The sequence below is a fragment of the Cnephaeus nilssonii genome (genome assembly GCF_951640355.1).
Source record: "Cnephaeus nilssonii genome assembly, chromosome: 18".
Lineage (NCBI taxonomy): Eukaryota > Metazoa > Chordata > Mammalia > Chiroptera > Vespertilionidae > Cnephaeus > Cnephaeus nilssonii.
The window spans coordinates 5,387,573-5,411,448 of NC_137089.1; the positions used below are offsets into that span (position 1 = coordinate 5,387,573).

The following is a 23,876-nucleotide window of genomic DNA, read 5'->3' on the forward strand; positions in this document are numbered from 1 at the left end:
ATATGGTGAATGAGAGAGGGAGATGACCTGTGGGCATTCTCTTTCTACAAAGAATACAGGAACATTTTTGACTAGGTGTTTACTAAAGGGAACCTGAAGCCTGCTGGGTAGGAAAGTCTCAATCTCAGAACCCAATTGGAGGTTTCAAAGCAATGCAGAAAACTGAGTTTTATTTCCAAATTTATACTTTCCTTAGCCCCAGTTTCCTTCCTTCTTTCCTTCCTATTTCTCCTTTTTCATTAATTAATTAATTCATTCATTTGAATGCATGCAATAATCAGCTCAAGGTCCTTGGTCTCAGTGCCCAAATGTTGAATCCTAGGTAGAGGCCAACCTCATATGTCTACTTGGAGATTGTGGGTTCCCTCACCACACATAACATACTCTCACTCTCACCCACACTCCAGACACGTGTACACACTCATTATTCACTATAGCAGTGGTTTTCAACCTGTGGATCACGACCCCTTTGGGGGTAAATGACCCTTTCACGGGGGTCGCTTAAGACATCCTGCATATCAGATATTTACATTACGATTCATTAAGAGTAGCAAAATTACAGTTATGAAGTAGCAACGAAAATAATTTTATGGTTGGGGGTCACCAAACATGAGGAACTGTATTTAAGGGTCGTGGCATTAGGAAGGCTGAGAACCACTGCACTATAGTGTCCTCACTGCAACCTGTGAACTTCTGGTGAGGGGCTGGTCCTGCTCTCAGTGACTTCCTGTCCGTGGTAATAGATGGAATGAATATGTGCGCTCCAATCTTGTGGGGTCAGTAGTTAAACTCAAACTTCAAAATTATGTTTTATGAGTGTTGACAGTGTGAGCTAAATGGAGATGGACTTCAAAGGCAAAGCTCACAGCAGTGCCTACAAGTCATGTCTTACCCAAGGTGGTGTCTGTTTTTACAGTTCAGGCCTCAGGGTTAGGAGTGTGTGTGTTTGCTGATGCATGCACACATGTGTGTGCGTGTATGTTTGTGTGTGTGAGTTTGGGGAGCAGAGACTAAGCTGTTGTGAATGACAACTTCTATTCCTCTTTCCAGCAGCAGGCATATGTCAACCACAGTCCTTAAGTGGACAGAGAGTGTAAAGTGGGATGTGATCCCTCCATGAGGCCCCTTTTTACTACTGAAACCCCACACGATGGCCTTGCTGTCCTCATCTGAGTCCTAGGCTCTGGCTTTCTGGGCAAATGAAAGGGGTGGATGGAAAAGAGGGGTTTGGGGAGTAGGGGGCAGAATGTAGTCAAACGTAAATCTTCAGAGACTAACTTTTGGGTGGTAATTTTATTTCTGTTCTAGGTGACATGGGACCTGGCACCTATCAAAGCGGTGAGTATATGTTTGCTGTGGTGGGGAAGGTACTCACTGAACTCATCTGAGGAGCAGGGCAGATTAGCTCTCCCTTTGGCACCATAGCCCTGGGTCCTGGCCATAGTTCCTGTAGGTTGGAATGGGTAAGGAAGGTTGGGAAAGGTCAGGTAAGGTCGGAAAGTTGGAGGGATGGACTGGCATGAAGCAGAAAGAGGTTAAGCCAGAGAATGGTGGCAGTAGAGGACAGAAAGCTTGGAAATGTCTCTAAAGCAAATATGGTGAATGAGAGAGGGAGATGACCTGTGGGCATTCTCTTTCTACAAAGAATACAGGAACATTTTTGACTAGGTGTTTACTAAAGGGAACCTGAAGCCTGCTGGGTAGGAAAGTCTCAATCTCAGAACCCAATTGGAGGTTTCAAAGCAATGCAGAAAACTGAGTTTTATTTCCAAATTTATACTTTCCTTAGCCCCAGTTTCCTTCCTTCTTTCCTTCCTATTTCTCCTTTTTCATTAATTAATTAATTCATTCATTTGAATGCATGCAATAATCAGCTCAAGGTCCTTGGTCTCAGTGCCCAAATGTTGAATCCTAGGTAGAGGCCAACCTCATATGTCTACTTGGAGATTGTGGGTTCCCTCACCACACATAACATACTCTCACTCTCACCCACACTCCAGACACGTGTACACACTCATTATTCACTATAGCAGTGGTTTTCAACCTGTGGATCACGACCCCTTTGGGGGTAAATGACCCTTTCACGGGGGTCGCTTAAGACATCCTGCATATCAGATATTTACATTACGATTCATTAAGAGTAGCAAAATTACAGTTATGAAGTAGCAACGAAAATAATTTTATGGTTGGGGGTCACCAAACATGAGGAACTGTATTTAAGGGTCGTGGCATTAGGAAGGCTGAGAACCACTGCACTATAGTGTCCTCACTGCAACCTGTGAACTTCTGGTGAGGGGCTGGTCCTGCTCTCAGTGACTTCCTGTCAGTGGTAATAGATGGAATGAATATGTGCGCTCCAATCTTGTGGGGTCAGTAGTTAAACTCAAACTTCAAAATTATGTTTTATGAGTGTTGACAGTGTGAGCTAAATGGAGATGGACTTCAAAGGCAAAGCTCACAGCAGTGCCTACAAGTCATGTCTTACCCAAGGTGGTGTCTGTTTTTACAGTTCAGGCCTCAGGGTTAGGAGTGTGTGTGTTTGCTGATGCATGCACACATGTGTGTGCGTGTATGTTTGTGTGTGTGAGTTTGGGGAGCAGAGACTAAGCTGTTGTGAATGACAACTTCTATTCCTCTTTCCAGCAGCAGGCATATGTCAACCACAGTCCTTAAGTGGACAGAGAGTGTAAAGTGGGATGTGATCCCTCCATGAGGCCCCTTTTTACTACTGAAACCCCACACGATGGCCTTGCTGTCCTCATCTGAGTCCTAGGCTCTGGCTTTCTGGGCAAATGAAAGGGGTGGATGGAAAAGAGGGGTTTGGGGAGTAGGGGGCAGAATGTAGTCAAACGTAAATCTTCAGAGACTAACTTTTGGGTGGTAATTTTATTTCTGTTCTAGGTGACATGGGACCTGGCACCTATCAAAGCGGTGAGTATATGTTTGCTGTGGTGGGGAAGGTACTCACTGTACTCATCTGAGGAGCAGGGCAGATTAGCTCTCCCTTTGGCACCATAGCCCTGGGTCCTGGCCATAGTTCCTGTGGGTTGGAATGGGTAAGGAAGGTTGGGAAAGGTCAGGAAAGGTCGGATAGTTGGAGGGATGGACTGGCATGATGCAGGAAGAGGTGAAGCAAGAGAATGGTGGCAGTGGAGGACAGAAGCCTAGGAAGTGTCTCTAAAGCAAATTTGGTGGATGAGAGAGGGAGGTGACTAGTGGCCATTCTTTTTCTAGAAAGAATACAGGAACCCTTTTGACTTAGGTCTTTCCTAAGAGTGAACCTGAGGCATGCTGGGTAGGGAAGACCGCATCTCACAACCCAAATTGGAGGTTTCCAAGCAACTTTAAATTTGGAAGTAAAACTCAGTTTTCACACTTTCCTTTAGTCCTAGTTTGCTTCCTTCCCTTCCTTCTTTCATTCCTTCCTTTTTTCCTTCCTTCCTTCCTCCCTCCCTTCCTTCCTTTCTTCCTTCCTCCCTTCCTTCCTTCCTTCCTTCCTTCCTTCCTTCCTTCCTTCCTTCCTTCCTCCCTCCCTCCCTCCCTCCCTCCCTCCCTCCCTCCCTTCCTTCCTTCCTTCCTTCCTTCCTTCCTTCCTTCCTTCCTTCCTTCCTTCCTTCCTCTCTCTTTTATTTATTCATTCCTTCATTTGTTTGCGTGCAATAATTAGCTCAACGTCCTTGGTTTTTGTGCCCAAATGTTGAATCCCAGGTAGAGGCCAGCCTCATATATCTACTTGGAGATTGAGGGTTCCCTCAGCACACAAAATATACTCTCTCTTTCTCTCACCCCCGCCTCCCACCACACACACACATATGTACTCACTATTCACTGAGTGTCCTCACTGCAACATCTGGTGAAGGGCTGGTCCTGCTCTCAGTGACTTCTGTCAGGGGTAATAGATGGAATGAGTATGACCTCTACAGTCATGTAGGGACAGTAGTTAAAATTCAAAATTATCTCTCTATATAAAAGTCTAATATGCTAAGTGTCTGACCTTTCAATGGGTCACTATGATGCTCACTGACCACCAGGGGATAGACGCTCAATGCAGCAGCTGTAGTGATGCGCACAGAGAAATGGCATCTCGGACCTGCTGCCAAAAAGGCAACACTCAGCTTCCCCCAAGTGGGACACAGGCCCCGCCACCACCCCTGAACAACAGTCCACCACATTGCAGCTGATACTGCCAAGACCCCAAGGAACAAAATGCGGCCCACAGCCCAGCCCAACCCCTAAATGGTTGATGTGGGTGCCAGATAATGATGTCATATAGCAATGCCTGGCTTTGTCTCCCTAGTGATGACGAGCCTCCTTACAGTTGCTTCAGCCCAGGAACATGACTTGCTTTGTAGCCAGGTGCAAATATTCACACTTTAACTAAATGTCTGTGAAGCATTTTTTTGTGCCTCATCTCATTTGATCCTAGAGTAGGTAGATAGGAGACTCGGTGGAGTCCTATTTTATTTTCATTAGCTGAAAAATGGAGATTTAGAAAGTTTAGAAACTTGACCTGTCTGAAAGAAGTAGGAAATGGTGGACCTTGAAAATAACTTCAGGTTTTCTCACTGTGCAGAATATAGTCAAACACTGTTGCAGTTAAATATTTTACCCATGTTCTTCCTGTGCGATCCCATACAATAAAGAGGTACTATGCAAATTGGCCATCATTCCAACACACAAGATGGCCATTCCCATGTGGTCAAATATGGCCACCCCCATGTGGACACAAGATGGCCGGCAGGGGAGGGCAGTTGTGTGCAATCAGGCCAGCAGGGGAGGGCATTTGGGAGGGATCAGGCCTGAAAGGGAGGGCAGTTGGGGGTGACCAGGCCTGTAGGGGAGGGCAGTTGGGGGGGGACCAGGCCTGCAGGGGAGGGCAGTTGGGGGTGACCAGGTTGGCAGGAGAGGGCAGTTGGAGGCAATCGGGCCAGGAGGGGAGCAGTTAGGCATTGATCAGGCTGGCAGGGGAGTGGTTAGGGGGTGATCAGATTGGCAGGTAGAAATGGTTAGGGGCAATCAGGCAAGCAGGCAGGCAAGCGGTTCAGAGCCAGCCGTCCTGGATTGTGAGAGGGATGTCTGACATCCCTTGAGGGGTCCCAGGTTGGAGAGTGTGCAGGTTGGGCTGAGGGACACCTCCCCTGCACGAATTTCGTACACCAGGCCTCTAGTCTACAATAATCTGCTTTGTGTTGATATTTACTGCTGTGTTGCTGACAGTTACCTCAAAGAGAAGTTGGGGTGCTTCACTGGCCTGGGAAAAGTTTAAATCAGAAAGCAGGTCTAATTAAGCAAGTTTATTCTGTATATATAAAAGGCTAAGTTGACTCGTGCATGCATGAAACATATGAAGCTCTTGCTGACTCCAATAGCATGCATGCATTTCAAACTGTCATTGTCAATCGTGAATTTGGTTGACACTTCTATTATAAAGAAAGGTCAAATAGCAATATTAAAATATTTCTTCTAATTAATTTCTGTTCAATGTGCACGAATTTGTGCACCGGGCCACTTGTGTTTCATAAGTGTTAACAAGTTTGAACTAAATGGAAATGGACTTTCAAGGCTAAGCTCACAGCAATGTCTGCAAGATATGTCCTTCTCATGGAGCTTGTCTGTTTCTACAGTTCAGGCCTAAGGGTTACTAGAAGGAACCTTTATGAAGAATGGCCCAGTGCCGTGAACGTTGCACTTCCATGAACTAATTCCACCCTCCTAACACTTCATAGAGTAAACTAATATGAAGAACAGTTCAATAATTAGTGATAATGCTTGCTCTGTGACTTTGGAGAAAAGCAGAATTTCCTTACATCATCATCAACAACCACACATTTGATTATTCCTGCCTTGGACTCTCTTCTCCCTGGATACTGCGTCACCATGGTTTATGGGGTCTCCTATAATGGATTTCTTTCTCTCTGTCTCCTTCCTTCATGGACTCCTGTCCCTTCTCAAAGACTTAAATCTGATCGGTAGGAGTTTCAGAACGTTGAACATTTCTCTAAGTGAAATGTGAAATCACCCAGGAGCCTGGCAGGGAGTACACACATGAGGCAGGAGCTTCTGGGAGAAGAAGATAAAGAGCAGAAAGGAGGTGATGTCCTTTCCATGGAAAAGGCCGATCTCCAATGTGAGACTAGAGTGGGTAACCATCACCCAGGTGCCTATTGAAAAGGCAGGTTCTAGCTTCCTTTTTAGAGAGTCTGATGCAGAAGGTATGGACAGTAGTTAAACTCAAAGTTCAAAATTATCTCTATATATAAAAGGTGAGGGACTCTGAGTTTCCACAGTGTCCCAGGTGATTCTGATGCAAAGGGTACCCATGACACCCTGAGCAAAGCTGCCACATCTGGCCCAGAGGAGGAAGTGTGCGGGCTGCAGGTGCAGGGAGGTGAGAGGCTCCAGCAGGGATACTCTCGGCTCAGCTGACCTGGCTTCTTCCCACCCAGGCATTTACCACATCGCAGATGATGATGATGATGAGGAAACCTTTCCAGCAGGTGGGTGGTCAGGTTCTCTGCTTGGACCTCAGGCCGTGCTGAGCCCTTGACCCTCTTTGGACCCAGAAACACCCTCCTGGGGCTCAGCCCCAACAGACCCACAGGGAAACCTTCCACAGCCAGCTCCTCCTAACACCTCCTTATCTCCCTGCTGTGACCCACACTGGCCCCTTGTCACAGGGAGAGCCACCTGTCTTTTTGAGTACTAGGGTCAGAGTGTGTGTGGGGTTGGGTGGGAGGGAAGGGGATGGAGACTGAGACTTTCCAATGGAATGGCAGTAGGAATTCCACTTCACAAGTGAGCAGGTGACTTTAGTGCCAGGAACGTGGGATGTGATCCCTCCACGAGGCCCCATTTTACAGCTGAAATTCCAGGTGATTGTGCCATCCTCACCTGAGCCACTGGGCTCTGGTTCCCTGGGTAAAGGGAAGGGGTGAATGGAAAAGAGAGGGTTGGGGAGAAGGGACAGAATATAGAGAAACCGAGATTCTTCAGAGACTAACTCTTGGATGGTAACTTAATTTCTTTTGTAGGCAGCACAGGACACTCTATCCACTCAGTAGGAGTATATGTTTCCTGGGGTTGGGAAGAGTCTTATTTGTACTCATCTAGTGAACAGGGAAGATTAGCTCTGCCTTTGCCACCATGGCCCGGGGCCTGGCTGTAGTTTCTGTGGGATCGAAGGGCCAGGAAGGGTCAGGAATGTGGAGGGATGGACTGGGATGGAGCAGAAAGAGGTTAAACAAGAGGGTGACAGCAGTAGAGGGCGGAAGCCTAGGAAGTGTCTCCAAAGCAAATTTGGGAGATGAGGAAGGGAGATGACCTCTTCCCATTCTCTTTCTAGGAACGGTGCAGGAACCCCTCGGGCTGGGTGTTCACTAGGAGGGAACCTGAGGCTGCTGGGTAGGAAATGGCAAAGCTCAGAACCCAAATTGGAGGTTTCCAAATGACTCAGAAAACTGAGCTCTAATTCCAGATTTATATTTTGGTCTTGGCTACTTTTCATTCATTCATTCACTCATTCATGCATTAATTTGTGAGTGCATGCAGCAAACATTTAATGAGGGCTCACTGGACAGGAGGCATTTTCTGAACACTGGGATAGGGCAGTGAAACAAACAGAAATGCCTGTCTCCCTGGTGCTTCCATTCTAGTGACTTCTCACTCTCACAAGGTCACCTGGAGGCCACCTCAGGTGTCCTGGCAGAAGCAGGCAGCACCCAACATCCACTCCTTGGTTAATTCCTTATAGACCCTGAAGATACAGGCACAACTGCATGTATTACCAAGCACTTTATATCGACACTAATAAAATAGATATATGCAAATTGACCATACCTCTGCTACGCCCACCAGCCAGTCAGGAATGAGTATGCAAATTAACACAACAAAGATGGTGGGTTTATTTGCATATATAGGCGTGGAGGGGCTGGGTGGGGCAGGATGCCTGCTATGAGGAGGAGGGCAAGGGGCGGAGGGAGCTACAGGAGCCGTGCTTCAACTGGGAGTGAAGACTTGCAGGCTCCCGGGTAGCCGGGAATGAAGCCAGGGGAAGGAAGGCCTATTCTTGCATGAATCTTCATGCAACGGGCCTCTAGTATTCATATAATTGTCAGGACAACCTCATTTTGAAGTCCAATGCTAGAATCTCTGACATTTTCATCTTTGGAGTCCAGTCTAGAATCCACATTATTTCCAACATGTAAGAAGTGAGCACCTGGTCAGTTTCTTCCTTTTCCTGTTACCCTTTCCCAGATCCTCTCCTCATGTCCCTGCAAGTACCGCCCACTGCATTTCAGTGGAGACTCTCCATCTTTCTAGCCTTTTGTGGAATTCCATCCCAGAGCTCAAATATGCCATCTTCAGAGATGCTCTGGGGCAGCAGCTTGAAGGGAAGAGGAATTTTGCTCATGTTGGAGGGAAAGGAATGTTCTAATCTGAGAATTGTCTCCGTTTCTGGTTGGCATTAATGCCCGAGGGCAGATTTCAAGCTGCTAAAAAAGGAGGTTTCCCAGAAGGTAAAAGCGGCCAAGCTCTCAAAGGGCAGGCGGGGTGTTGTGTTCTCCAACCTCCTGGCCATGCTTAGGAACCGCAAGGCTCTTCAGGACCTCATGAACAAGGTGAGGCCCCGCCGCTCTCTAAGGCTGATCCGACTTGTAAATGGGGGATGTTTCAGGGGTACGGCTGCCAAGGCGGGTGGGGAAAGGAAAATGGGGATAATCTTAGTGGGATGAGAAGGATGTCTGAGGTTGGGGACTATGCCCCTGTGCCCAATGAGTAGGGCCAGGGAAGGCAGTCCTCACAGACTGGGGTGCTCCATATTCCCTGGGGGTACCTGGAGCCATTACCCCCACTCCTTGGTTAATCACTGTAGATGCAGAATTTACAGGCGAAATCACTGATGTCATTATCACCATCATGAATAGCCCTGTCTCCCACAGCTTGAACTGGAACCCTTCGGGCATTTGGAGGGCCCTGGTGGCACCATCCTAACTGAACTGCGAAAGGACTCCCGCTATCCAGAGGTTGGCTCAAAGTTCCTCCTCCTTTACCTGCTTGAAGCCTTAATGGGTAAGAGTGGTTTGGAGGAAGAATGGGGGAGTCACAAGGTTGGTCCTCCAGAGCCCCGAACGGGCTGCATTAGGTGTCACCTCTCCAAACCCCTTGGCAGGTTGTGATTTCTCACCCTCACCTCACAGGCCCCTCCGCGGTCAGGAGGGCTCAGTGTGATAAGCTTGCCTGTGACAGAGCCTGAGGCCTGCGAGGCCAGCCAGGTTCACACAGCGGGTCAGGGGGGGTGCTGATGCCAGGTCCAGCCACAGAAGCCCACCCTGGACCATGTTAGGTGGCTTCCTGGGGAACATCCCACGAGCACGAGCAGAAGGAGGACTTCCCAGGGCAGGGAACTTGACCTTCACGTCCCGCGAGTTTTATTCCTCTGCCTTAGAGTTCGCTTATGAAGGTCTCTGAGTTCACCGTGGGGAGAGGAAAATCTGACTCTTTCCCCAAATGTCCCCCTGTCCCCAGTGCTGAGTGACATCCAACTTGATCTGCTGGCTCAGTCCATGGAGAAGAGGATCCTCGTCCCGCAGAGGGACCTGGTGAGCAATCCCCAGGGGCCGGCGTCCTGGGAATAGAGTGAGGGAAGCAGGATGAGAATGGTTCTGAGAAAGGAGAGATGACTCTGGTTGCTGCTGGGAGGGGAGGGGTGAGGAGGCCCTGATGTGGCCCCTGGGAAATGGGGGCGGCATCTCTGTCTGGGGGACAGGCCCAGTGGGCATGAGTCTACCTGGGGAAGGTCTCAGTTTCCATGGCAACCTTGCAGAGGGCCCTCCCCCCAGTTGTAAAATAGCCATCTGTGAATACAGGTTTGGGGAGCTGAAGGGATCTGAGTTATCAAAACCCCTGCTGTACTCACATGGTTACCATTGGCAAATTGTGGGGGCTCTCTCTGAATGTATGTATATGTAAGTACATATGTGTGTATAGACACTCGTTACACATGAAAGCATACACATACAATTCCAAACCCCACTAATTGCTGAGTAAGTGTCAGTGTCACTATCTAGTAGCTGAGGAGCCAGTCTCAGTGATTTCCAACAACGTGTCCGTGGTCACACTGCAATACGGGACCAGGAGCGACCCCAAAGCTCCCGTCCCACAGTCACCCTGCATGACTCCTGGCCCTTGGGAATGAAGGTTCTCTCTTCCTGACCTCAGAGGCTGACCTGTAACATGTGATACTGTTTCTTCAAGGTGAAGAGCATCCTGAAGCCCAACTTCAACTGCTTCCAGAACATTCCCTTTACTTTCCAGCCCAAGCTCCTCGCCCCACTCCAGGAGGAGGGCTTGGTCATTACCTATGGGCTGCTGGATGAGTGTGGCCTGAAGATGGAGCTGAACAGCCCCAGGTCAACCTGGGACCCGGAAGCCAAGGAGCCCCTGTCGGCCCTCTATGGGACCCTCTCCGTGCTGAGGAAGCTGGCTGAGGCCTGAGCCTTCCTGGGGGGCAGGCCAGGGCGTCAGTCCAGTGAGGCTAGTCAGTCCTGGTCCTGTCCTTTGCTGCAAACACCCCCAGGCTGTTCTCTGTATCCGTGAGTCTGTATCTATTCCACATATAAGGGGTAGACAGTCTCTGTCATTGTTTGATTTATTTAACTTAGCACAAGGCCTTCAAGGTTTGTCCATGCTGTCACAAGTGGCAGGAGACTCTGGCTGCTGAGTGGGGGGATCGGTTAGAAGGTGGGGGGCATGCATAGATGTAGGGAGAACATTGAAGGAGTTTCTCTAATTGCTCGGGCACTCGTGGTATTTTTTAAAAGGTAGGAGCTTGAAAAGTATATATACTTAGTTCTGCTTTAAATAGGTCCCAGGCATACTTTGGGGATATATATGTAAACTCATAGGATCACATCTTCGTGCTTCATCTATTGAATGACTGTGATTGGCGCTATTTTCTAATGAATTTATAATTTGCACCAGAAGGTGGCAGCATTGCCACAGAGCAGGACTTGGTGATGGCAGACACTTTCCTTGATTTGCTTTGGGACTTCTGAGTTCAAGGCTGGCCCCTCTCTCTGCTCTGCTCTCCCACCTCCCTCCCCCGCTTTCCCCTCCGCCTTTGCTGCCTCCCCACTGCATTTAACATGGAATGGCTTCTTTTTATAGCTTCTAGAATCTTCCTTTTAATAAAACACTGCATTGGTTGTATTGAATAATTCCCATAAAGAGTTCTGGGAGGTACAACGTGAGTTATGGGGAATTTAGAGCTGTTTCCAGGGTTTCCAGAAACGCCAGCCCTTCTGCGGGATTACTGTGGGTTCTGTGGGAAATGTGTTGTCCATGCTGAGCCCGGGCAGGAGCCGTGAAGAGTCTGAATGTTGCTCAGTAAGCAGGGCATATAGTTTCTAAATGAATTCAGCCAAGCACGGGAACTGTTTCAAAATATTGCAACCTGGTCAACCCATCAGAAAGCAGGGCTGGTGCAAATGATAGGGGGACTTATAATCTGATAGATAGAGCGCCTGAATTAAGCTGAAAAATAATCGTATTATTTTAAATCTTAGAACACATATTCTTATGTGAATAGGGGGTTAAGTTTTTCCTAAGTATCCTTTCCAAGGCCTGTGGGAAGCGATGGAGGAGGTGACTCTGCTGTGAACCCAGCAAGCAGAACTGATAAGCATGGTCAGACCGACCCACCAGGAGTCAAACCATCATCTCATCAACATCATTTCCTTACCTGATGGCTAAGGACAATAGGGACCCCCAGGGCTGTGCATAGCTGCATTCCCTTCCCAGCCTCACCCTAGCACTTCCCCTGTATAATCCTGTCCCCTGCTCATTGCTGTAAGACAGGATTTGAATGCTTGTAAGCGCCCTCTCTTCTTGGTTGGCTGACCTTCTCAATAAATGTCTTCTGTGATTCGACCCTGCCTTCGTTATTGGACATGGCGACAGGCAGCCCGAGCCCATCTGGGGTTTCCTGGCAACAAAAATGTGGGGATTTGCTGTCTTCTTGGAGAACAGAGCCTGTCTTCAGGAAGACTTGCCTCTGCACAGGTCTGGGCGTGGAGTCTGAGGTCACTGCTGGGCGACCTCTACCGGACAACTCCATCCTCCCCGCTTCCTTTTTCTCGCTTTATTGGTTGTTAGTGAATCAAATTAAATAATGTCTCTGAAGAACCTGCCCCAGTGCCTAACGCGTACGTGATACTCAATAAGCTGTTCTCGAGTGAATTGAACCCAGACAACAGTGAGGGACGCCTTGGAAGCCTGGGTGTCCCTGCTGTGGTCCCACAGGCAGCCCCAAAGGCAGGGGGTGGGAGGAGGGGTCTGTGGTCTGGGACGCTGAAATCACTCCTCAATTTCTAGAAATCCCCAGGCAGTGGAGCATGTCTCAGGATGCCCCTCCCTCTGGTAGGGACTGGGCACTGCTCTTCTCCCTGCTTCACAGCCTGCAGTAGAGCACACATCATTAGTTGTGTGTTTTGTAAACATCAGGGGTCTTTGCATTTGAACACAGTTAGCCCTGGGTTATCTGATTTGGCTTTAAATCCGCCTCGCCCTAGTTGTCACTGAGGGAACCAGACAGGGGTTTGCTGCCCTGACCCACCTTCTCTCCTTTCTGAGGAGGTGGGGAGCCTCTATGCTGACAGTCTCCTAAGATTAGGGAGGAAGGGAGTGCTTGAATGGAGTGTGGGTAAGCTGTGCCAGGCCTTCTTCCTTGGCCTTTTCAGGCCAGCAGGGGGCAGGAGAGTGCTCCCACCTGCCCCAGGTGTGCTGGGAGCAGAGCCAGGAGGTCTCCAGGCATCTCAAGTCAGAAAGGTGCTGCAGGGGCATGGTGCCCAGCTGGCCTTCACGTGAATGTCTCTGGCGGCTTTGCTTCTAGAGGACGTCGAGACAGTCCCCACGTGGGACCGGAGGCTTTCATTCCCCGGGGCTTGGCCTCTCAGGCTGTGTCCTTCTGATTGTTCGTCCCGTCCCCTGGATACAGCGAGGCTCTGCATTCCTTCTACAGGCAGTTCCCTACCTCCCTCAATAACAGGGACCAATTATGCAAGTTCTATCAGCACTTTTTAGATAATTTCTTACAGTTCCTGTTTAATTAATTATGCTGGCCAATGGTTCTTTGTTAAAAAGTCTCCTTTTTATTGGGGAACGATGCCCCTGTTTCTGGGTGTGAGTCTGTACAGGTGTCCCTAAGAGACTGGGGACGAGCTTGTCATTCGATGACTTGATCTGCATTGTTCACCGAGTGCACACAGATGCCAGGTGTTGGGGACACAGGAGTGAAATGTCTGTATTTTAATAACTGGCATCTCAAGAAAGGTGAAACAGATCACCCCCAAACCTGGCTTACACCAGCACTCATTTGGTTTACGTCGGCCTGTTCCCGTGGGTCGGGGATTTGGGAGTGGCCTCAGGTGCTGGTGCAGGCGTGGGCTCTCCTGTGACTGCATCTGAGGCTGGCAGAGGCCGCAGCCACCTGCAGGCTCACTGAGGCTGGGCACGTGTTCTTTTTCTTTTTTTAAATAATATATTTTTATTGATTTCAGAGAGGAAGGGAGAGAAAGAGAGAGATAGAAATATCAGTGATGAGAGAGAATCATTGATTGGCTGCATCCTGCACGCCCCCCACTGGGGATCTCGCCCGAAACCCTGGGCATGTGCCCTTGACTGGAATCAAACCCGGGACCCTTTGGTCCACAGGCCGATGCTCTATCCACTGAGCCAAACCAACCAGGGCGGGGCACGTGTTTTGAGGAAGGTTTCCCATGTGGCTGTTGGCAGGAGGCCGCAGTTCCTTGCCCACAGGTGGCCTGAGTGTCCCCATGACATGGCAGGTGGCTTCCCTCAGAGTAAATGACAAGAGAGAACGGGAGAGAGAGGGAGCGGGAGGAGAAAGTTTGATGCCTTTTATGACCTAGTCACACACCCCGAAAACTCTGCGTCTTGTATTTGTTAGAAGTCAGTCGCCAAGCTCAGCTCCCAGGCAAGCTCAGCTCCTGAATGGAGGAAGGATTTGTGGACTTACTTTAAAACTGTCACATAGGCGTGTATATACATATCTTTAATTTCTTTATTGTTTAATGTGGCAGGCTGGCACGGCCATGGCATACTCAGCCCCAGGGCGCCTTATGTGCCGCGCCAGCTCAGCCAGGTTCGGTGACCCTGAGAGGGGGCAGTGAAGCATTGAGAAAAGACAGACAAGAGGATGAAAGCTGGGTCTCGGTGGGATGCTGCTTCTCTGGTGGGGAGACAGCGCCTCGGACTACAAGCCGTGTCTTTATTTTACATCCGATGCCATGAGGCACAGTGAGGGCGGGTCAGATGTTTACAACGTTCTGGTGGGCTTCCATCCCACTCAATCACATGCACCATCTCCAGCTTTGTTTACTTGCAGCCTCTATCACTCAGGCACGTGGGGCCATGTGTTCGGACCACAGGTTCAAGCTCACAACTCCAGCTGTTGGCTATCGTGGTGCTGGGAGGGCTCTGCCCTCCACGCTGGGACTTGCACGTGGCCACGAGAGGACTGTGCCCTCTCATCAGTCCAAGGCTTGAACCTGTTAAATCCTGTAGCTGTGCCTCACAGTTTAAAGTATTACATATGTCTCCTTTTCCCCCATTGACCTCTCCCTGGCTGCTCCCACCCCCAGCACACGCCCTCACCCCCCTACTGTCTGTGTCCATTGGTTATGCTTATATAAATGCATATAAGTCCTTTGGTTGATTTCTTAACCCCCGTCCCTGCTCCCACCCTCCCCTGCCTTCCCTCTGAGGTTTGTTGGGCTGTTTGATGCTTCTATGTCTCTGGCTCTGTTTTTGCTAATTAGTTTATGTTGTTCATTATATTCCACACATGAGGCAGATCATGTGGTATTTATCTTTCTCCGACTGGCTTATTTCGCTCAGCATAATGCTCTCCATGTCCATCCATGTTGTTACGAATGGTAAGAGTTCTTTCTTTTTTACAGCATTGTAGTATTGCATTGTGTAGATGTACCCCAGTTTCTTAATCCATTCCTCTGCTGATGGACACTTAGGCTGTTTCCAAATCATAGCTATGGTAAATTGTGTTGCTATGAACATATGGGTGCATATATTCTTTCTGATTGGTGTTATATCTTTCTTTAAATATTTACCATCTGGCCCTTTATAGAAAGTTTGTTGACCCCTCCTCTAATGACAAGAGCAAGTTAATTTGAGAACTGAATGTCAGTCTTTTTTTAATTTTTTATTCTTACCCAGGATATTTTTCCCATCGACTTTTGGAGAGTGGAAGGGAGGGAAGGAGGTGAGGGTGGGGGAGAGAGAGAAACATTGATTGGTTGCCTCTTGCACTCGACCAGAGCCAGGGATTGAACCTGCAACCAAGGCATGTGCCCTTGACTGCAAATTGAACCCACAACCCTTTGGTGCGTGGGCCGACGCTCTAAGCAGTGAGCTACACCAGCCAGGGCCCAATGTCGATCTTAAATGTTATCACCACAGAATAAAGGGTACTTTTGTGAGGTGATGGAGGTGTTAACCTAATTGCGGTAATCACTTTGTAATATATGTGTGTGTGAGATCACCACATTGTACCCTTAAATTTAGGTCTTATATGTCAATATCTCAATAAATAGGAAAAATAAAGTAATAAAATTCAGCTTCCAGGTTCCCTTTGGAGACTGATTTAGAAGGAATGGAGTGAGGTCAGGACTCTGCGTTTCCACAAATGTCCCAGGTGATTCTGATGCAAGGGGTCCCCATGGCACCCTGAGCACAGCTGGCACACCTGGCCCGGAGGAGGAAGTGTGGGGGCTGCAGGTGCGGGGATGTGAGAGGCTCCAGCAGGGGTACCCTCGGCTCCACTGACCTGGCGTCTCCCCACCCTACACTCTTCACTTCGCAGATAGTGAGCAGACACGCTTTGCAGAAGGTGAGTTCCAGGCTGGGCAGATTCTCTGCTTAGACTTTGGGCCCCACTGAGCCCTGACACCCATTTGGGGATTAAACGGAAAGCCTGTGTGTCACCCCAACTCAAACCAAGGAGACCTGGAAGGAAGGTTAAGATGGGTTATAAATTAATGGGTGATGGTGTGTGTGCAGTTTGACAGCAAAAGCCTTAGAAGTGACTTGAAGTAAGGCTTAAAGTGAAACAAAGGGAGGTGAACTCTGTAGCTATTTGGGGGACAGATTCCAGCTGGAGGAATTAACCAAAGGAAGAAATTCCTGGCATGTGAATAGCTGGAATGAGGGAGAAAATTCATCCGAAAGTGAGGTCAAGTGTGTGCAGGCCGTTGTTGATCGTTCTCATGACTTTGTTTTTACTTGAAGTGGGATTCGCAGGTTGTGAGGTTAGATCCCCAGTGTGGTATGTGATGCACTTTTGAAAAGATGCTGTGTTTGGTTGTGGACAGTAGACAGGGCAGAAGCAGGAAGTCTAGTTAGGGGATTGCCATCATCCAGATAAGAGTTGATGGTGGATGGGGCAGGGTGTTGGCCCTGGAAGTGATGAGAAGCGATCAGATAGACCCTGGCAGAGCCAACATCTGCAAGAGTGGAGTGACATGGCTTCCTTCAGCTCTGACACTCAGGAGTCAGGAAAGTAATTCTGAGACGGGCTGGCTGGTAGGGAGTGAGGTGATGATGAAGGAGCAAGAGTTGAGGGGGCGGAAGCATGAGTGGTGCGAATCAGGGCAGCTGTCGGAGGCCTCCAGGGAAGAAGTTCTGGAAAGATGGGTCACCGTGCTCTCAGGGAAAGTGTAAGGACAAGCGTACCTTCCATTTTCCTTTAGTTTTCCATTTTCAGAAGGTGTATGGTTGCTGTCCCCACACTAAAGCTAATGGTCCGTGGAGGTGAGGACTTCGTCTTACTAACCTTGGTACCCCAACACCAGAAAATGAATAGGTGTAGACCCCAAACCTAGAAACTAGCTGGCCAACTGGCCGGCTCAGCGAGGGCTGGAGGACTCTGAGAAGCTTGTATCCTGTACAAGGAAAGGGAGAGGGGCCCTTTATTCTGTGGGGAAGCGTGGGCCACGGGGTTAGGAGTGTCCCCATGGCGGGGAGTCAGGATCACTGTGCTCTCACTCCCCGATGGGAGAAGGCATGGGCTGTGGGGTTAGTCTTGACTGAATTGTGCTGCCTCAGTGTAGAGGGCCCCCTGGGAAGGCACATGGGCATTTCTTTAATTATTGTCAGCTGAACTCAGGGCGACAGTTAGAGCCACGCCCTGGGAACATGCTTCCCCAGAAAGGCTGGGCATGTTATCAGTACTGACTTTTTACCTTTGTCCAGGTGGTAGTGTGGCTTTGATAGTTAAATCCAGTCAAGCACCAGGAGTACTTGGGCCTAAGCAAGAATGCAAATAAGCTCCTTTGATCCTAAGTTTTGGTGATACTTCCTGGTTTTTGGGGATATAAAATAAACGCACTGCATGGGCTTGGGGTCCCTGACTCTCCATCAGAAGAGGGCAGCGTCCCACCCAGCTTCCAGCTTTATAAATCTATCTCTGCGTCTTCTCTCTTTCTTTTATTTCTCAATCCCTGGCCACCTCCACTTAGAACCGGTTCCTTCATCTCTCTGTGCTGGACATGGAAAAGGGAGATCCCTGCCATATCTGACCCCCGCATCTGGTGCCCAAGGAGAGGCCAAAGGCAACGAGAGGCAAGAGGCAAGGGATCACTCCAAGAATTGTGCGCGCCACAGATTTAAGGAAGTGTAAGGTAGGGGAGCGGATTGTTGTGAATTGAATTGAATTAGTTGGGTGTAAAATATGGGTAATCCTCAAATGCTTAAAACTAATCTCAAAGCTCAAGGATGCTCTGTTAAGCGTAGTCAGATTCTTGATTTATTTCTTAAGTTTTGTTGATGAAACGTGGGAAAAGGTTAGAAAGCAATTGGGTGACCAATACTCAGCAGAAAGTCCAGAGAAGATTCCTATTCCTACCTTAATTGGTGATGGCCTTGATTCAGGACAGGAGAGTTTAAGAATGTCTAAACGAGATGTGGCCACGGCCTTACAGCCACCGCCTCCGCCTGCCCGCTGTTCCTGCAACTGTAGCCAAAAGCCCACCTGATAAAGATTTATCCCGTAATTATGAGCAGGAGTCATAGTTTGAGGAAAAGAGAGGCAAACATCACCATGAGTGGTATGATTCAGAGTATGAGGAAGATCTTGCTCACAGTTTTGCAAAAATGACCCTAGCCACCAGGCCTTTAGGGGTAGAAGCAAGCGCACAGCCGAACGTGAAAGTAACTTCTGCGCCGATACATTCCCCTTTACAGCAGACCTTACGGGAGGCAAGAGGAGCTGGAGAGGAGGAACCGGGGCATATCACAGCCATACCAAGTAGAAAAGGTTAAAGGAATTTCTCAGCAATTGCCAATAATTCTTTATCTTAAAAAATCTTTTTCTTTCCTTAAAAAATAAAAATAAATAAAAACTGAAAAAAATAAATAAAATAAAAACAGTAGACGCCAGACCATTACTGGATTTTCCCCCCAAAAGCAAGAAGGAGGTGGGGGGAAGGGAGACACGTGGCAATCCAATATGGACGCCACTCCCCGAGAAAGCCATTTTAAAAGGCCTCATCTTCTCCATGGTTTTTTCCTGCTGGTGACTTAAAACTTTTACAAATTCATAAATGCATCGGGGATTTCTGTGCACTTGTTAAGGGAAAGGCCAGTTTAAAAACACAATTCGTGCAACTGTCCAGTATTTGGACATTTTAGATAGAGTTTTTGAGCTGAGCTTAACATTTTGCTATGTACAGAAAAAACCCGAGACTGTTTTTAGCCTTAAAGATGGTGGCTATGAACTGGGAAAAAATACAGGCTGGTTTCCCAAGGCAATCTAAAGTATAATACTGAAATGTTGATCTGAGTATGCCTGGTATGAAGTCTAGAAAATAGAATTTGATCTATTAATTGAATATGCCTTATATTTTATTTGAAATGTATCCCTAAAAATGTAAAAGTATTATTGATTTGAGAAATGCTAAGTATTTAGTTTGCTACCTAAAATTTGAAGCTCTGAAAGTTTAAGGTTCAGATTGAATTAGGAGAAATTATATAAATGTGGTAATTAAATGCGTAAAGTATAACTTGTTTTTGAGAAAATAAAATACTGTGTTTTCTCTGATAAGTAAGAATTCAAAATATGTTACTTATTGGTCTGATTTAAAAAGGAGGATTAATTCTGTGATCCAGTTTAAATTTAATTAATATTCTTTAAGATAATTTAAGTATATTGTTGTAGTGTATCCCCATCTTACAAAGGACGCCTCAAAAAGTTGAATTATGGAGTTATTTATTAAAGGCCGGCGGCATACGAGGGGCTAAAGCGCTTCAGACCTCGAAGTCCTGAACAGCTTGCCACATCTGGCTTATATGGGCAGAATATCACAAAGGTATCGATTACATCTTTGGGTCTGGAATGAGGAACTTGTTTTGAGAAAAGCATTTTTTTTTTTTTTCAGAAGCGAAATTGAGCAACTTAGTTATCTAAAGTATCTACGAATCACTGAATCAACAGAAACACATTATCTGGGACCATGGGATAATTTAGAATAATTGTGCTGTCCAGATTCTGGGATCACTGAGTCAATAGGAATGCACTATCTGTAGCTACTGAGACAACTCAGGATAACTGTGCTGTCCTGGTTCCCAAAATAATGAGCTTCAGTAACCAGTGAGATCACAATCAATGGGATATTCAAACCACCATCAATGGATTGGGATAGCATGCATAAGTTCAGAAAATCAAAATAACTTTCTATTGTTTTAGCAAACAAATAAGTACAGAACCCAAACAGCAGTTTCTGCTTGAGTTGATTGCTACCATACTTCATTCCCCACTGGTTTTATGTGCATGAGTCAAATCATGGACTCATCCTTATTACTTATGGGATTGTACTGCCCCCTAACTTCAAGTAGTTTGACTGCATTAATTTTTCTAAACTGCCTGCTTGGCACAATTAGTTTTCTATTTAGTCATCCCACTTCCTTTAAGGGCATTCTCTGTACTGTTCCTGCTCTCCCGTCCCCTGGCACATCTAGCACTTACTTGGCCCTGGACTTTCTCACTGGCTAGCAAAAATGTTCTTACAGTTACCAAGGCCCCTAGTACCACGGTCCCCATTAGTACTGTCCTCACTGAAGTCCAGTTTCCCTCCTGCAGGCATTGAGTCTTCTCCTGGCCTGCGTGGAGCCCAGGCTAGGGATCTCATGGGTGAGGCTGCTGGCTGCCAGGATCCAGGCAGTTTCCTGGTGCAGGTGCTGGGAGTGGTGTAGCCAGGTCTGGACGCCGTCTACTTTAACAGCCGTGGGTGTGCTCAAGATAACAGTCTAGAGTCCCTTTTAGGTTGGGGTGAGTCCTTGGGCAGTGAACTTCTTTACCCACATCGAGTCTCCAGGCTGGAAGGGATGTACAGGGTCCATGGCGGGCACTGGCAGAGCGTTTCGAACAAGCTTATGGGTGGCTCTCTGGGTATACTGCAGAGCCTGTAAGGACTTGAGCAAGGGAATGGTTATGAATTCCAGCTTTCAGTTTCTCCCTGGCCCTGGGAAGGATGGGGGGAGGTCTACTATACATGATCTCAAAAAGGGGGGAACCCCTCCCGGTAGAGGGTACACCTGGCCAATAAGAGGGCGAAGGCAGGAGGTTGGTCCAGTTTTCACCGGTTTCTAGGACAAATTTAGTTAAACTCCTTTTTAGAGTCCTGCTCATGCCTGTCCTGAATTTTGTGGCTGGTATGCACAATGGAGTTTCTAATTTATGCCTGAGGCTTGAGCTATACTTTGAGATACCTTAGCTACAAAGGCGGGGCTGTTATCTGATCCTATGACTACTGGCAGTTTGAATCTAGGTATAATCTCCTGGAGTAATTTCTTGAGAACTATAGAGGCAGTTTCTGTCCTAGTGGGGTATGCTTCAACCCAACCCGAGAAGGTGTCTATGAGAACTAGCAGGTACTTGTACCTGACGTTGGTGGCTTAATCTCTGTGAATCCACCTCCCAATGCTCTCCTAGGGAATTTCCCCGGGGCCCGAATTCCCAGGGGGACCCTCTTACCTTGCTTAGCATTTACCTGTGCACAGACAGTACTTCTAGTGACTATGCTTTTAATTATCTTATCTAAACTCGGTATATAGTACCTGCCTCTCAGAAGTTCAGAAGTCTTGGTGATGCCTAGGTGGGTAGCCTGGTGTAAGTGGGCAACTAACGTCTGACCTAGAGCCTCTGGGACCAACAGTCTGTCATCTGGTAGGGTCCACCAACCAACTGGTCCTTTGATGGCTTGCTTCTGTTCTGCCAATTCCTCCTCTTGTTTGGTGTAGGAGGGTGTCTGTGGTAGGTCGGGGTCCGGCAGGGTTACTAAGACTTTTTTAAAAAATATATATTTTATTGATTTTTACAGGGAGGAAGGGAAAGGGATATAGAGCTAGAAACGTCAATGAGAGAGAAACATCGACCAGCTGCCTCCTGCACACCCCATACTGGGGATGTGCCCACAACCAAGGTATATGCCCTTGACCGGAATCGAACCTGGGACCTTCCAGTCCGCAGGCCGACGCTCTATCCACTGAGCCAAACTGGTTTTGGCGTTACTAAGACTTGTAAAGGCCCCACTGGTTTTTGGGCGGCTTCCTTGGCAGTTTGGTCTGCGGCTCTATTTTCTCTGGCTTCAATTGTCTCTCCTTTCTGATGTCCTTTGCAGTGCGCTATTGCAACTGCCCTTGGGAGCCAGATGACCTCTAATAAGGCTAAAATCTCTTCCTTATTTTTAATGTCCTTTCTGGCTGAAGTTGGTAACCCTCTTTTCCGGTGGATGGCACTGTGTCCCCATCGAAGGGCCTGGGTTAAGGCCAAAAGTTTAGCTTTTTGTACTGATGTCCCCCTGTTCAGAGACTGTGCCCAAATGGTGTGGTCCAGGGTGACTACCGCTGCCCCTGCATATCGGATCCCATCCTGAACATAACTGCTCCCATCCGTGAATAGTACCTCATCTGGTGATGATAGCGAGATATCTGACAGGTCTGGACGAGCTGTTTGTACTGCATCTGTTACCTCTGTGCAGTCATGAATGGGTTCCTCCAGATCATCATCTGGGAGCAGGCTGGCAGGGTTGATGGCCAGTGTCTTATAGAACTGAATACAGGGCTGGTCCAGGAGAAGAGCTTGGCACTGGGTGATCCTGGTGTTTGACATCCATCTCTCTGGAGCACCTCGAAGGAGGGCCTCCACAGCATGGGGTGTTGTCAGGGCTAGTTTCTGGCCCAGAGTCAGCTTATCTGCCTCCTTTACCAGCAATGCTGAGGCGACCACTGCCCGGAGGCACGCTGGACACCCTGCTGCCACGGGGTCTAGTATCTTAGACAGATAGGCTACAGGTCTCTTCCAGGGACCTAGAGTCTGAGTGAGAACCCCTTTGGCAATGCACCTTACCTCACTCATGTAAAGGTGGAAGGGCTTCGTGACGTCTGGCAAGACTAGGGCAGGTGCTGAGACGAGAGCCTTCTTTAGCTCCTCAAAGGCCCGTTGTTCCACTTCGGTCCAGTTCAGCGGCTGAGCTGGAGTGGCAGTGGCTTGCAATTGGACTACTACAGGCGCTTGATGACTTGCCAAACCTGGGGGGTTGTTTTCTGCCCAGACCATGGGATAAAGATGCTGTAATTCCTCTAAGTAGGTGGAGGCTTTACGCTCTTCCTCTGGCACCACTTTTTCCATTTCTTGCAAGAGATGTTCCTCTGAGAGAGGATAGGCTAAAAGAATACAGGCAGGGGAGGATGTAACCCGACCTTGGTTCCTTGGATCCACGGTGAGGTGTGCTCCGTCCCCCTCAAAGGATATGGTGGCTTGTAGTTTCTGCAGGAGGTCACTTCCAAGTAGTTTCTGAAGGAGTTCACGTACAAGTAGGGGGTACGGGCATTCTGGCATGACCAGAAATGAATGTGTTACCGTATTCCTTCTGAGGTCCACAGTCCTTTTTGATGTCCAAGGAAAACAGACAGTTTGTCCAGTGGCCCCCTGGACTGATGTCCTCTTAGAGGTAATGGGTCCCATCGGCTCTGTCAAGCCTGAATAGGCTGCCCCAGTGTCCACCAGGAAACTAACAGGTTTGCCCCCCACTTGTGAGGTTACGCTGGGCTCCTGGGGGCTTAATGGAAAGGAGCCCCAGCCTTGTCAGTCCTCTTCCTCTAAGTTAAAGACCCTTGGAGTCTGAGTCTCCCCTTTTGCTTCCCTAGCTAACTTGTCAAGACATTCTCTCCTGCAATGCCCCTGCTTGCTATAATAGGCATACTAATTTCTTCGTATTTGCTGCTGGCCTTTTCTTTCTTCCAACATTTCTCTGTTCCCCTTCTCATCACATACACAAACCTTCACAAATTTCACAATTTAAAATTAGCCTTCAAACCTTCTTTCTATGTCCATGAAAAATGCATAACCATGTCTCAGACCTTAAAATATTCAGAAAAGATAGGGGGAGGAGGGAGCAGGGCCAGCAGCTGGTTCCCAGGCCTCCAGCCGCTTGAATTTTTAAACTGCCACATTTTTCCTAGAGATAAAGATCTCAGTTTCTGAGAAGCCTGAAAAGGGGAAGGGGGAATTTCTAGCTGCCGCCTTTAAGCCCCCTAACAGAACACGGTGAAAAGTGTCCAAGGAGTCGCCAGGGGTTCTTGGGTCTCACTGGAGTGCAGGGGGTCACAAGGGTATTTCCCTCCTCACAGCAGCCTCCAGCTACTCAAAACCCTGTCAGTTGAGGGCTAGCTGTCAGAGCACTCAGCCTTAAATAAATTAAATGTTTCTTTTTTTTTTCTTCTTCTCATAGACTTCCACACTTACATGAACAAATAATTATACCCAGGCCGAAAAACAAAATATC

The 23,876-nt window shown here is 48.1% G+C and overlaps 1 protein-coding gene across 1 annotated transcript; it reads left to right on the forward strand.

Annotated features, from left to right (window-relative positions):
• Positions 1 to 8,943: 8,943 nt before the first annotated feature.
• LOC307113986 (gasdermin-C-like) lies at positions 8,944 to 10,568 on the forward strand. Its single transcript, XM_079796076.1, has 3 exons — positions 8,944 to 9,069; positions 9,526 to 9,599; positions 10,255 to 10,568. Exons 1-3 carry the CDS (start codon positions 9,066 to 9,068, stop codon positions 10,492 to 10,494), a joined length of 318 nt encoding a protein of 105 aa, XP_079652202.1. The 5' UTR covers positions 8,944 to 9,065; the 3' UTR covers positions 10,495 to 10,568.
• The last annotated feature ends 13,308 nt before the right edge of the window (positions 10,569 to 23,876 follow it).

Coding starts and splice junctions, on each gene's coding strand:
- LOC307113986 (XM_079796076.1), top strand. Junction 9,600..10,254: donor TCGTCCCGCAGAGGGACCTG/GTGAGCAATCCC, acceptor TGTTTCTTCAAG/GTGAAGAGCATCCTGAAGCC.